Source organism: Echinops telfairi, unplaced genomic scaffold (genome assembly GCF_000313985.2).
Source record: "Echinops telfairi isolate 266 unplaced genomic scaffold, ASM31398v2 ScPeMD7_7469;HRSCAF=8507_1, whole genome shotgun sequence".
In the NCBI taxonomy this organism is placed as follows: Eukaryota; Metazoa; Chordata; class Mammalia; order Afrosoricida; family Tenrecidae; genus Echinops; species Echinops telfairi.
The window spans coordinates 12,593,412-12,608,494 of record NW_022111373.1 but is presented as its reverse complement, the minus strand read 5'-3'; the positions used below and the strand labels follow the sequence as shown (position 1 = coordinate 12,608,494).

General features: G+C 41.0%; 1 protein-coding gene across 1 annotated transcript in view; it reads right to left on the bottom strand.

Moving 5' to 3' along the window:
* FBN2 (fibrillin 2) overlaps positions 1-15,083 on the bottom strand; it is a 266,701-nt gene that overhangs the window by 138,000 nt on the left and 113,618 nt on the right. The window contains exon 8 of the mRNA XM_004696589.2: positions 693-818. Within this exon, the coding sequence (XP_004696646.1) occupies positions 693-818 (126 nt within the window). The remainder of the gene's footprint in view (positions 1-692; positions 819-15,083) is intronic.

The window sequence follows — 15,083 nt, the reverse complement described above, 5'->3', positions numbered from 1 at the left end:
GTTTCTCCTCTTACTCGCCACTTTCGGCTTCAAATTAGAAATGATTGAAGCTCAAGGTTCAAGAAGACAACTTAAACAGCAACTCACTGTTCCATGAGCATGCACCAAAGGACCTTGTGTGATCCCTGTGCCCACAGTGAGACAGACGTCTTATGTGGCCCAGGTGCCAATCTGCTGTGTGTGGCTGAGAAGCTTCCTTCCATCTGGCTAAGCAGAGGGCATGCACGTATGTTTGGCTTTAACTGGAAAATGCTCCCAACCCAAAATTAAAGGTGTTGATTCCTTTTAAAAAATAACTTTACTACAATACATAAGCTCTGAGCAAATAAGATACCAATGGCATTTTATGATTCGCAGCAAATAGGTCCTTTTAATTAATACAATATGCCTCCTAAGGCAGTTTTTGAAAAACCTTTCTCATGTTTTTGTGTGTCTGATGCCTGAAGAGAGGCATGTCTTGAAGAAGCCTTTCTTCTTCATCACACGGTTGAACAACACAGAACAAACCAGATGACTTCTGAAACCGAACTCTTTTCCTTGCAAACCCCACCCCCAGCAGGGTACAGATTATTTGAAGCAACTCGGGGAGCCATTTTCCCAAAGGTTTCATAATTGCTGCCATCTTCATACCTGTTGGGGCTGCTGTCATCGTAAAGAAAGAGTGTATTGTGTCTTCAAAAGTCGATGCTTACCTATGCACCGAGAGCCATCTGTTGAAGTTACGTATCCACGCGGGCAAATGCAAAAATAGCTTCCCACGGTGTTGGAACATTCACCAGTTTCACATATCCCAGGAATGGCGCTGCACTCGTCGATGTCTGATCCAGCAAAGGAGAAGAAGACGACTGAGAAAGGCCTTCATTACATAGCTTTTAAAAAGGGTTTTTTTACAAGAGCCTGAGAACACTCACGGTTCATTAGGTCAGATCATATAACCCTGAAGATACTCTTGTTTCAGGCCCCAAAGAATGTCTCACACATATCTATGGGAACTGAGATGGAAGTGAACTCCCAGGACAGTACGCTAAGGCCAAGGAAAGAAAAACTCTATATCTCTTTTTAAAAGTGCAATTTAAATTGGAAATAAGAATAGATGTTAATGTTTTCGTTTCCATTCTACATGAGCTAGGGAATTAGCTTACGTCTTAAAACATACACACATACATGAATTGCTTTTTTAAATATGGAGTCATCACATTTGAAGATTTATAACAAATTCTCCCACTGTTTTTGAGTCAATGAAGTGTGTGTGTGTGTGTGTGTGTGTGTGTGTGTGTGGCTTTGGGATATGTTTCCATACTTTTATTTGAATGTGAGTATATTAGATGTTCTGGGAATTTACTTCAATTTCAAATAATACAGAAACATAGCAAAAGGAAAACCTGGGAGGCTTTGGAAAATGTCCTGTTTTCCTATTGTACCTCCCTGCACTTACCCATTCAGCTTTCTGAATGGTGGGAATACTCTCTCCCCTTTCACATTAATGAACAGTCTATTTTCTTTTAAACTTTCCCTACAGCAAAGACCATGACCATTTATAGAAGCTTTAATGAACTCTTCTAGTTCAATAAGCAGAGAGAGGTGGAAAGTCAAACAAAGCTACAATGGGGTGCAGAGGGAGCTAACTGCTAATACATTTGAAAGGAAATGAGTCACTGTAAGGGAAATTAAGCCACCTATGCCCAGAAATACGCTGCATTGTTACAGAAGGAATTGAGTTAGCAAAGACCAAGGAATACAAACAAGGATCACAACCCTAAACATCATTACTGAAAAGTCAAATTAAACCTGAGCTTTTAGTCCCTCCAGCATGTGTCAAGAAAAAGCACAGAAAAGATCATTAGATTTTTATTGTAAAAACAAGGGGAAAAAACCCTGAACTCCACAACCCAAAAAGTAAAAGTGAAAAGACTGGCGAGTTTCCTTCTGTTGTACAGTGTCTCTGAGCCAGCCCTGACCCCTGCCTCCTCACAGCAACAACATATTGGTCTAGTCCTATAGTTTACCCACTTATTCTGACAAGCCAGTTTTGTCTACAAGCTGTACCTTGAAATAACTTTATACTTATGAGTCTTCTTGGCTTGTTCTTATAAAAAAAAAAATCATCAGATGCAGACATTCCCTGAAATAATATCTTCATTTGAGGCTTAGCAGTTAGCCACTAAAGGCACAGTGGGGCAAATCAAAATCTACCAATTCCCCAAGAGAGATCACAATTCTACCACGGACTGACTGTACGAGGAGCAAATATATAATGTGGTGAAAGAGTTACCATCAGACTTAATCCGACTAAATGAAAGCATGTGTGTAAAATTAAGACCTGTTGCATCCTGTGTTGCCATGTGGACAGTGCATATGCACCCTCACAAAACTGAGCATGGATTCAGACAAGTAGACTTCTCTGTATTGATATGAAATACATGGATTGATCACCTCGGGATAAAAGGAGGTTAAAAAAAAGCAGCAGGAAGTTGAGCAGCAAGCACTAGCAAATTAAAAAACCAACATGTGCCTTCTTCTAACCCCCTGCTGTCTAAATTGATTGAAACAATGAAGGCAATTGTGAAAGCCAAGATTCAACCCAAATTCTTAAAAGTAAGGATCCTTACATCTTTTATTTAAGCATTAACTCTTATTTCCAGGCATTTCCTTTCCTAATAAAGAACTTCTTTCTGCTGGGTTTCCAGTACCCTCCCTAACAACACAAAGAGGAAAGAATTGACATTTTTCTTTGGGGGAGGGGAAAAAACGTCCGCGACGTGGAAAAACACAGGGAGTGATATTAAATTTGTGGGCTTTGTCTTAAAGATTTTACGACACAAAAACTCAAACTTTTCTAACATTTCTCCTTAGAACTAAATGTGGATCTTTAAACTGTTAGCTTCAAACTAATTATATGTAAACGGCTCCCAGTAAAGTACATAAGGATTTTGTAGAAAACAAAAAAAAAAATGGTTTTCATTTAATTTGGGGTCTGATACTCCCTCCTTGTGCTAAGGAAAATAGTAATAATAAAAATTAGGTGGCTTTTGTTTTTTTGTGATCAAAGCACCCTGCTTTCTGATGCATTCTTGCCCAATATACTTATACATCAATTTAAATTTCAACATTGACACTTCTTTTCAGAAGATGTACACCTTTAGTTTTTGTAAGATTAGTCCTAAAGACCACAGCACCGATCACATTTGAAAGCGCTCTCTTCTCCAATACGATATGTACATTGCATAGGTATAAACAAGTGTGCCCAATGGTGAAAAGCTTAGGCATGCGAAAAGGCAAAATCTTATCAATGGGAAGGACCTCTGGGCGGTAGAGAATCTGAGGGTTCAAACAGTAAATGCACTCAGCTCCTAATGAAAACTTTGGCGCCCCAGGTGCACGCAGAGGCACCTGACGAAAAGGCCATGGTAAGTTATCTGGGAAGTAGCAGTCATTAAAACCCTATGGAGCGCAATTAACTCTGGCTCACAGGAGGTTGCCAGGGTTAGAATCTTCTAGGCACCTTCGTTTTAAAACATGCGGTAAGCCTCTTTATCTCCATTCCATGGTACCATTCAAGTTCTGCATACCTAATATGCCTCCGCTGACATTCCCTTGAATTTTTAAAAATCGTTTTATTAGGGGCTTATACAGCTCTTATCACAATCCATACATACATCAATTGTGTAAAGCACATCCGTACATTCACTGCCGTCATCATTCTCAATACATCCACTCTCCACCCAAGCCCCTGGCATCAGCTCATTTTTTCCCCTCCCTCCCCGCTGCCCCTCCCTCATGAACCCTTGATAATTTATAATTATTATTTTGTCATATCTTGCACTGTCTGACGTCTCCCTTCACCCACTTTTCTGTTGTCCGTCCCCCAGGGAGGAGGTCACATGCAGATCCTTGTAATCGGTTCCCCATTTCCACCCCACCCTCCCTCTACCCTCCCAGTATCGCCACTCACACCACTGGTCCGGAAGGGATCATCCGCCCTGGATTCCCTGTGTTTCTGGTTCCTATCTGTACCCATTCCCTTGAATTATTAAAAAGAAAAAAAAAAAAAGAGTAACATTTTGGAGGCTTTGGCCTTCAAACACCAAGAAAAAGGATCCAAACAGACTTAAACCAGAAACTTAGCAGACATGAGCCTGAGTAAGTTGAGAAGTGACATGGGCTTCAGGGTTGGTTTAGGCCAACGTCTCTTACTTTTTCTGAGAACTGCTCAGCGCTGTCTTCTTTGTGTTTTGAGTTCTCCCTGATGGTGTAAAAGGTTTGTGAGAACTTTTTACACACCCAGATTAGACACCTGGCTGGGACAGCTAGAGAAATAAAGAGCATTTCTTCCAGTGGCTCTTTTCTAAGAGGGAGAAAACGTTCCCTCCAAGTCTCTGCTACCTTCTCCTTTTGTCCTCATGTCCTGATTGAGTCTCAGACCCACTGCTAAAGGATTTCTCTGCCCAGGAGAGTATGTTGGTTTGTGCAGACCTGAAGTCCTATGCAGTGGGCTAAATAGGTTCATAAATGAATGGTTAGTGGTTCGAATCCCCCAAACATTCCACGGAAGAAAGATGGGGCAGTCTGCTTGCATAACGATTATAGCCTCAGAAACCCGATGGGAAGTTCTAGAAAAGGCCCTATAGGGTCATTATGAGTCAGAACCAACTCTATAGCAATGGGTTTGGTTTTGGTTTGGGAAGTCCAAAACATTGTTGGAACCCACTTAGGCAACTACGTCTGAAAATGCAGCACAGCTGTAATGGCAGACTGCTGAAATGTAAGCTTACTAATTACGAGTCAGTATAATAATAAACGCTAGAGGATGAAGAGGGTTTCTATTCCCATAAAGAGTTACTGTCTTGGAAACCCACAGGGACAGTTCGACCCTGTCCTATAGGGTCGCCCACAGTCAGTATGGCCTCAAGGGCAGTGAGTTTGAGTTTTAGGGTTTGAGTCACTGCCAGCTCCTGGGAAGCCATCCCACAAATTTGACTCTTACTCTGAAGGTGATGGGAAATCTGTGATAGAGTTTAAATTAAAAAGCAGTCTTAGCTAAGTGAATTACAACTTTAGAAAAATCATATATTGTGTGTAACGCAGACAGACAATACAATAATCTGGTGACCAGTGCGGAGAGCCAGAGGAAAGGTGCTAGGCTGATGATGAGAGAACATGTCTTCAGGAGAGAGCAGAAGGAAAAATCCACAGGACCCGGTGCCTTTCCAGCGGGCATGGCAAGAGCGAGAACGGCAGCGATTACGAACCGGGAATGGCACGCAGAAGAAAGGACGCATTCCACAGTGTAACAGCATTCTGGTCACAGTGAACTTCAAATGTTTGAGAGGAAACTGCAGAAATCCTTCTTGGCAGCTAACATTTTGGATCTGAGCACCAGCAAAGAGAGCAGGGCTGAAGAGGTATTTCGTGAGTCATCACCAAATGTGTGGATTGCCTTGGAAGATGTAGCGACAGATGAGGTTTCCCAGGGCAGCCACAATGAAAAGGGTTGGATTTCAGGAAGGATTTGAGAATTCCCATCATCTAAGAGAAAGTCTGAGGAAAGCTGGGGAGGCTGGGGCTCGAGGACACAATTACACAGGGGATGGTTGTGAAGTGTGTCAGAGAAGGGTACTGAAAGAAAAGAACTGGAAAGTATTTGCTAATTTGGAAGAAACTGAACACAGGTTTTTCAAAACTAGGTCTAAACAAAACCATCTGAGAGTTCTCTGACTGCCAAACCACATAACCTCTTATTTGTCGACCAACATTTACTGTAAATCTTACTCAAAGCAGAATATAATGAATAATTTGGTAAATAGTGCTAAGTGTGATCTCAGGTATCACCAAATACTAAAAGCATTGCCCAAGAGATACTGCCAGTTCCAACATGTCCACGTCATAGCATACATAAGAATAACCCACGTCCTGAGACCATTACAGAGATCTCAGGAGAAAGGAAACTGGGTTTTGAAAAAGTGTTTTCTCTCCATCAATACCGTGAAAATTCTTATCTAGTATATTTTTGTGGTCTAGGGAAAGAGCAAAAAGTCTGTTACACAGTGCACTTCTATTTACTAGTCTATTGTCAGATATTAGGATGCTCTCTATTAAGTGTTACACACACTTAAATTGCTCTCTATTACAAGCCGTTACAAGGACAACAGTGATATTTCTGTTAAGATAAATTATAATAAAACTTGTTTTCTCCTTTTTCAGATTTTGTCAGCGCATGTGCGCACAAACACACACCTTTATTGAGATGTAATTCCTTAAAAACAAAGCCAAAAACCCAAAGTCACTGCCACAGACTCTATTCCAGCTCATAGCGACTCAGATGGAACGGCCCTTGTGGGTTTCTGAGGCTGTAACTGTTTAAGACAGTACAAAACTGTCCTCTTTCTCCCTAGGAAAAACTGGTGGTTTCAAATTGCAGGTGTCGAATGGATCATTGAAGACAAATGGGTGCATAAGCAAATATGGTGAAGAAAGCTGATGGTGCCCGGCTATCAAAAAGTATAGCGTCTGGGGTCTTAAAGGCTTGAAGGTAATCAAGTGGACATCTAGCTCAGAAGCAACAAAGCATCACTGCAATACCAAGCCACTACAGTATGGCAAACAAATGGTAAAGTGTTAAAAATCAAAGAATATTGGTATTTCCACTACGTCATATACATGAGGAAAATGGACAGTAAAGACAAAAGAATTGATGTCTTTGGCTACTGGTGTCGAAAAAGACTATTGAATATACCACGGACTGCCAGAAGCACAAAAAATTCTTCTCTTGGAAGAAGTATGATGAGAATGCTCCTTGGAAGTGAGAATTGTAAGACGTTGCCTCTCGTACATTGATGTATAACCAGGGATGGTCCATTCTACTTGGTAAAGCATAAGAAAATAAAGTTAGAGGGCTAGTGAGAAATAAGGAAGAGAGAGGGTCAGTGAAAAACAGAAGCCCCTCAACAAGATGTGCTGACATCACGGCTGCAGCAGCGGGCTCAACATAACAATGGCTGTAGGGATATCAGGCATTGCTCTCTTTTGTTGTATATAAGATACTATGAGTCACAACCGACCTCATAACATCTCGCAACAACCAAGAGACAAAGGGGAGGCTTGCTCCTAATGTACTTTAGGATGGTTTTGTTTTCAGGTGAAGAGGACTCTTCAGGACAGAGAAGAGAGGCAAGCTGGGAAAGGAACTCATGAAGGGCAGGCGTTGGGAGTCTACAGAGATGATGGGTAAATCGCAGAGCTGGAACATTTGCTCTGGAAAGAGGGGAATACACTTCATCAAAAGCAGGGAAAATGGAAAATGAGGACATAGCAATAGAGGTTGAATAAGTTCATGTCAGACAGTAGATTCAATAGAGTACAGATGTTATAACGCTTGAACTGTATAAGAATCACCTAGGAAGCTTATTAAACATGCAGATTTTGACTTCCAGTCAAGATGCTCTGGTCCTCCCTTTCTGTTCAAGCACATGGCGGTGTTAGATGACACAGGGAAAGAGAAAAACAAAAAGACCCAGCTGGTTTCAAAATACAAGACAAACAGTTTTCTTGGCCAGAAACAGAATCTCAAAGCAGTGAGCAAAGCTGAAGCCATTGGTCTGCTGGATTACTTTGCCAGGAGCAGGAAGCATTGACCAGAGTTTAGGGTTGTATGTGACGAAAATATGTTATGATAAATAGTAAAATAGTAGTAGTAGAGGGTAAAGGAAGCAACACAATGATTACACAACAGCGACAGGATACATTGATGCCAGGAATGAGTTAAACTGAAATGTAACAGGAATGTGCTAGGGAATGAAATGAAACATTTTACAGGTAAAGGGAGGGGTACACACAAAGACTCCATAGCAGGGGGAAGTATGATTTATTTGTGCAACTCAATGAATGTCAATGGTCAGGGCTCACGGAGCTTTTAGAAATGAATGAGGCTAGATTGGTGGGCAGGGGATGATCACGTTTTCACCTGAGAGTTCTCCTGAGAACAAGGACCCAAACAGAGAAATTACATGATGACATGACATGCTCTAGGAATTTCACCAGGGCTGCAGTAGATCGCTGTGGAACAAGTAGGAGATGAGGGAGATCTCACGGAAAGGTGTTGCAGTCATTGTGAATGACAGCGGTAAACATAAAGAGTAATAAAAGTGCATGTAGGAAGGAGAATCCGATTATCCTAAGATCTTGGGAATACAATGGTTGTGCTAGTCAAGGGAGCTATGAAGAAGGGCATCCAAGCTCAGCAGCAACAAAGCCCACATGGAAGAAGCACACCAGTCTATGTGATCACGAGGTATCAAAGGAATCAGGTATAAGGCAACATCAGAACAAAAAAATCTTACCATAGTGAATGATGGGGGGAGTGCGGAGTGGAGACCCAAAGCCCATTAGTAGACCACCAGAGATCCCCTTGCAGAGGGGTCTTGGGGAGGAGACGAGCCAGTCAGGGTGGGATGTAGCAACGATGAAAAATACAACTTTCCTCTAGTTCCTAAATGTTTCCTCCCCGCTCCCAATATCATGATACAAACTCTACCTTGCAAGTCTGGCTAGACTAGAGGATGTACACTGGTACAGATAGGAACTGGAAATACAGGGAATCCAGGATGGATGATCCCTACAGGACCAGTGGTGTGAGTGGTGATACCAGGAGGGTAGAGGGTGAGTGGGTTGGAAAGAGGGAACCAATTACAAGGAGTTATATGTGACTTCCTCCCTGGGGGACGGACAACCGAAAAGTGGGTGAAGGGAGATGTCGGACAGGGCAAGATATGACAAAATAATAATTTATAAATTATCAAGGGCTCATGAGGGAGGGGGGAGCAGGGAGGGAGGGGAAAAATGAGGACCAAATGCCGGGGGCTTAAGTGGAGAGGAAATGTTTTGAGAATGATAAGGGCAATGAATGTACAAATGCGCTTTACACAATTGATGTGTGTATGGATTGTGATAAGAGTTGTATGAGCCCCTAATAAAATGATTAGAAAAAAAAGAAAAAGAAACTGATAAAAAAAAAAAAAGAAGGGCATCCAGATTTATTCTCTGGGAAAGAGAATGGATGGCTGTGCCAATGTGAGATGAGAAATAGTAAGGTGCACATAGATTGGGTATGTTGGAGCTAAATACTGTCAGGGACACACTGAGCTTGGGGTTCCTATGGACAGAGGAAGGGACAAAGCTGGTCGGTGGCATATAAAAATAGCAGTTTGGGGAGCCAAAGTGCATAATGTTAATTCTTTTCCCCTGGAATGTCAGTAAAGCCAAGGATAAAATAAGTCCACTGAGCCACCTTGATGGAGTAAGATTAACTGGTAAAAGTATTATGGAGGTCACAGTGGGTTCTAGAGCAAATCAGAAGAGAAAGAAAATAATTGGAGACAATCTTCTCACAAGTGTGATGTAAGGAGAAAGGAAAAGAGGACAACTGCTCAAGGTCAAGATGGAGAGAGAAGGGTGTATTTTTTTTAGGATGATGGATTAGACAAGCCTGTTATTTATTATTAGGCTAATCTCAGTACTTTTATTAAGGATTTACTATACTAAAATTACATATTCATCCTTACCCCCTCTTTTGTCTTATTGATCTATAGTAGAGCATTTAAAATGGTCTCTGGATAGTAACACTAATGGGCACCAAAGAAAAGTTTTAATTAGGAGGGTTTGTTTGTCTACATAGGGGGTGGGGGAGGATGGCCCTTTCATTGGGCATTCCAAGGGCATTGTGTTCTGTTGCCATGTAATAAGCGAACGGTTCCTGTCTGGCCTGGAATCAACACTGCATCCGCCTAAACACTAATTTGGTGTAACTCAGGCATGAAATAATGGCAGCTAAAAGCAATTCCGCCACAGTGCTTTTTAACGATACAATAACAGTGGGAAAGCTGTATTTCAAAATACATAAAAGTTACTGGTGATAACGCCATCTAACAAAATGAGTTTAAACTTTTGGTTGGCGTCCCAAAATGATGTTTCCTGGAACTTGTAGCCACTGACTAACAGGGGCTTTTCCTTTTTCCTTTCTTTTCTCCTTCGCTGGGGTAGAATCACTCTGTTTCCTTTGGTTAGTTCAAATTTAGAAACATGTGGACAAGCCGTAATCTCAGAACATGGACTTTTGAGACAAATTAAACCAAATCATTTACAAGGTCTTTAGCTATTGAAGATTTAAAAGAGGAGGGAACTTTGACTAAGACTTTTAACAATTGAGGGGGGAGCTGTTAAAAACATCTGCTCCAGAAACTTTCTTTCATTTAAGCCTCCCTTCCTTCCACTATGCTTTAAAATGCTAACACACAAGGGAGTTAAATCAAAGACTCTCTCAATGCTTAGGTGAAACCTAAAATTTCAGCAACACAAAAGTCAGGAAATGCCAAAGTGAAATTGACTGCAACCTTTGGGACTTGGCAAAGTCACAAGAATTTTGCCTTCTCTGTTCCCAGTTTTCTTAAGTATCAGGACAGTAAGGTGTAAGCATAAGGCCCTCTGGATATTTAAATAAATTTTGTCATAATGCAATAAGAACCTTCACTTAAGAAGTCTTGGTCACTTACCAATTCTCTAATGATATCTCGGCAAATCTTTTTTTTTATCTTCTAAATAAATGATATTAAATGCAAAAGAAACATGTTCTACATTCATGATAGAATTATTATGTAAATATGGATTAATCTCTGTGCTTTTCATATCTATTACCATAAAAGGAAATAAACTAAACAGAATGGTTCACTCCATCAGAAAGGCACATACTATATGCAATTCTTACAGAGAGTTAATCTTCAAAATGATTTGATGGTATTTTCTCCCTATTAGTTGGTTCCTTATTCTCCTAAAGCACTTGCTAATGAAGATCAAGGTCTGTAGCCCTCAGTATGGATTACCATTTAATGTAAAGAAGACTCAGATCCTCACAACTAGACCACTAGGTAACATATACTAAATGGAGAAAAGACTGAAGTTGCCGAGGATTCTGTCTGGCTTCTGTCTCGTGGAAGCAGCAGTCAAGAGATCCAAAGATGTGTTGCACTGGGTAAATCTGCTGCACAAGACCTCTTCATCGAATATTGGAAAGCAAGGATGTTCTTGCTTTGACTAAGGTGTGCCTGACCCAAGCCATGGTGTTTTCAACTGCCTCATATGCATATAAAATTTGGACATTGAAAGTTGGATGAAGAAGAATCAGATGTGTTTGAATTGTAGTGCTGAAGAAATATATTAAAATACCACGGACTGTCCAAAAGACAACCCATCTGTCTTGGAAGAAGTTCAGCCAGAATGCTCCTTAGAGGCAAGGATGGCTAGACTTCATTTTACATACTTTGGACATGTTGTCAGGAGAGACTAGTACCTGGTGAAGGACATCATGCTTGGTAAAGTGGAGGAGCTTTGAAATAGAGGAAGACCCTGAATGAGATGGGCACAGTGGCTGTGACAATGGGCTCAAGCCCAGGCACAATCGTCAGGATGGTGCAGGACAAGCAGTGTTTTGATCTGTTCTTCATAGGGTCCCTTGGGTCTGAATCATCTCGGTGGCACTCGACAACAACAACTATTCTCCTGCCAAGTTACATTCATAGAGTCTCAGGATAATTTCAGAAAGTAAAATCACATACACTAAACCATGCGGACATAATTGTACATCTGCAACATATCGGTTGATACGACTATGAAGATGTAGGTACGAGTATGAAGAGATCATTCCTAAGGCCGAGACTATAAAGTAGAGGCTTAGGAGCTGCTCAAGTGGGTGATGGTGTTACCTTACTCTACCCATTCACTGGCACGGCAGTCTCTGTGTGGAGGATTACATTTAAAATGGCAGATGAAGTTAAACTGCACAATACCTGCAGGCTCATAAGGCTGTGACTGAACCTGATCGAGACCACACACTAAAAGGGCTACTGTGGCGCAGACACATTATCACCACAGATGTGAATGACTGCTTTATGGTGCAGAACAGAACGGTTCCATCGTGGTCATAAAGTTACCTGGACAATTCTCAAGAGCTCCAAGACCCCTCAGGAGTTTTCACCGAGACTTTGAAAGACCTGCGTGCTAAGAATTCTCTTTCCTTTAAATTATTTCAGAGCATCTGCTTGATGATTGTGCAAAAATTAAACAGAAAAGTGGGTGAAGGGAGACATCAGTCAGTGTATGACATCAAAAAAATATTAATTCATAAATTATCCAGGGTTCGTGAGGGAGGAAAGGTGGGAGAGATAGGGAAAAAATGAGGAGCTGATACCATGGGCTAAAGTAGAAAGAAAATGTTTTAAAAATGATGATGGCAACAAATGTACAAAAGTACTTGACACAATGGATGGATGGACGGATTGTGGCAAGAGTTTTATGAGCCCCTAGTAACATGATTTAAAAAAAATTTAAACCTCTGCCCATAGACCTCTAATGACAAATCATGAAATATTTGGAATATTTCCAAATACTTTCAAGCTAGGGTAATGGAGATTTGAAGCCATTGAGGCGGAAACAGGAGTAAACTTTAATATTTCTCCCACAGCCTGTCTGCACATGCTCGCCGGACCAGCTGAGGCAGTTCCCATAGGGTTTTCCTGTCTCTTTTGGATGAACAAAATGCCCAAGCAAACAAAGTGAAGTGTCCCTTCCCTGAGACAGCCATGGTTCCTTCCCTTACCGCCTTCAGGGCTCAAGTATCATGTCACTGAGACTATCCACAGTCGCCCTATTTATAATTCCACACCCATTAGCATTTTATAGGCCCTCATCCTGCTTGGGTTTGCTGACAGCTTATCATATCTGACTGTGCATTTTATTTATTTTTGTATTTTCTGTCCTTTGCCTCTATAATGTAACATCCACGAGAGTAGGGGGATTTGTCTATTTTGCTTGATGTTGCATCACTAGGTTCTAAAGCAGTGTCAGGAATTTAAAACATTCCCAAATGAATAGTTTGGACATTAGTGACCTCTAGGTGTGGCCAGCCTAAAGCTTTATACTTAGAGCCTAAATAAGCTTTATATTTACCAGTGCTGAAATTTCTCACCTCTGCCTGGTGATGTAGTGGGTTAAGCACTGGGCTGCTAACCATAACCACAAAGTCAGCAGTTCAAGACCAATAGCCACTCCTCAGGATAAAGATGAAGCTTTCTACTCCCATAACAAGTTAAAGTCTCAGAAACCCACAGAGGCAATCCTAACTTGTCCTGTAGGGTCTCTATGAGCCACAATCAACTCAATGGCAGTGAATATAGTAATATAGCCCTTGATCCTTGGAAGAACTCCTCTAACTGGCCACCTACAGGTTCTCCATCAGTCCCAAGCTTTTGATACTTTATCCTCATGTGGGGTCATCTACCCTCCAGGTGTAGTGTGTTAGAATGAAACAATTCTCAAAACCACCCTAGGCCACTTCCCATCTGTCAGATCTTCATCTGGCTGGCAGGAATCCATGTGTCCTTTGCCTTTGAAATGGTAGAAATGAACAACTTGAGATATGTCAGGCATGAGTCAGTCTCTGGTAATTCATTTCCCGTTCACACACTGGTTCACTAAGAAGATCCTCCAGCCCCGAGTCTTCATTACTGTTCAAACTTTCAGAATTCTTTGTTAAAAAATAAAAACAGATTGGAGGTGTCTGCTACATCAAACATAAAGTACTTACATACATTGGCATACAGAAGTTCTATACAATGCAAAAATACACTTTGTTAAAAATAAAGAAGAAGCATCCATCTAGAAGTTACAGTTGGAAAAATGAAAACATACAAGATACATTTTAAAATATATAAAATCAAATTTCAAATAGAAGCCAGAATGTTATAGTTCCTGTTTTTCTTCACTATTTAATTTTGGGGGAGGGAAAAAGAACTTTTTTTTCCTATCTTGGTAAATTAAGAAAAAATATTCCATGTGGTAAGAAAATTATAATAATCTAATTTGTGAATAACTATATTCTGTGAGCTTATTAAGTTGAATTAATTTTCTAGCGTTCAACTAAATTTTCACAATATGGTTTTACTAAATATTGGATGAGAATTTTCATTTAACCCAAGTTCAAATGTTTTCTATTAGAAAATATCTTGAAGGGTTTCAATCTGCTATGCTTAGACTCTAACAGAACATAACCTCTGCCATCCCTTTTCCAGCCCCTCAAATTTAAAGCACTTTTTTATACTCTTTCGTAGTAGGAAAATACGTGTGATCCTAGGGCAGTAAGTTTAGAAAGTCATATTGTTGTTTATGTTTCAAAATTATATTTTAAAAATAAAATGCCATACTGACTTCAGAACCATGTATATTCTTTCTTTACAAGAACCCAAAGATTCATAGCCTACATAGTATTGTGACAGGCTCAAATGGGCTAATTTTGATGACTTTGAGAGGATTAAATCTCATATGAGGACATACATGTATTGCTAAATAGTGCTCACAGTGTCCTCTGACACCAGAGCTTTGGCCATACTAAATCACAGGAGGCAATCTTGCATGCATATTTGCTGGTAAGCCCTCTCCTTTGTCTTACCCTGTTAGTCATCACACCCGCTCGCACCAACCCCTCCTCTGCCCTCTACGGGAAGTTGCAGGCACTGCAGGCATCATCCATGTTCATGTTCCCTTTTCTCTCACCGACTTGTGACAAATTGAAAAGCGTTTATTTAGGTTCCTTTTCAAATGAGCCCACCACCTACATCAAAGAGTTTCACTATTGTCTCAAGCCTGTGATCTATCATGGCACGATATTTCTGTAGTCGTATCATCCACTCTCACCTCAGGTGACAGAGAGCACACTTTTACCACTGCCCAACACCATGCAGACCAGGTTCACCTCACGGGCACTATTATGCCATTGGGCAGTGAAGTGGTCCCTAGGCAGGAGCCAGGCTGGAATTACCAGCTCGATACCCAGGCTGGCCAATATGGCTGGGCCCGCCAAGATAAAATGGCCCAGTGTGTCATGGCCAGCCTCCAGGCAATCTCCCACAAAGCAGTCGACTTTGACAAGCTCAGGGAAATTACCCAAATTACCCAAAGGAAAACCCAGCAGCATTCTTAAATCGCCTAACTCAGTGATTCTCAACCTTCCTATTGCTGTGACCCTTTAATACAGTTCCTCA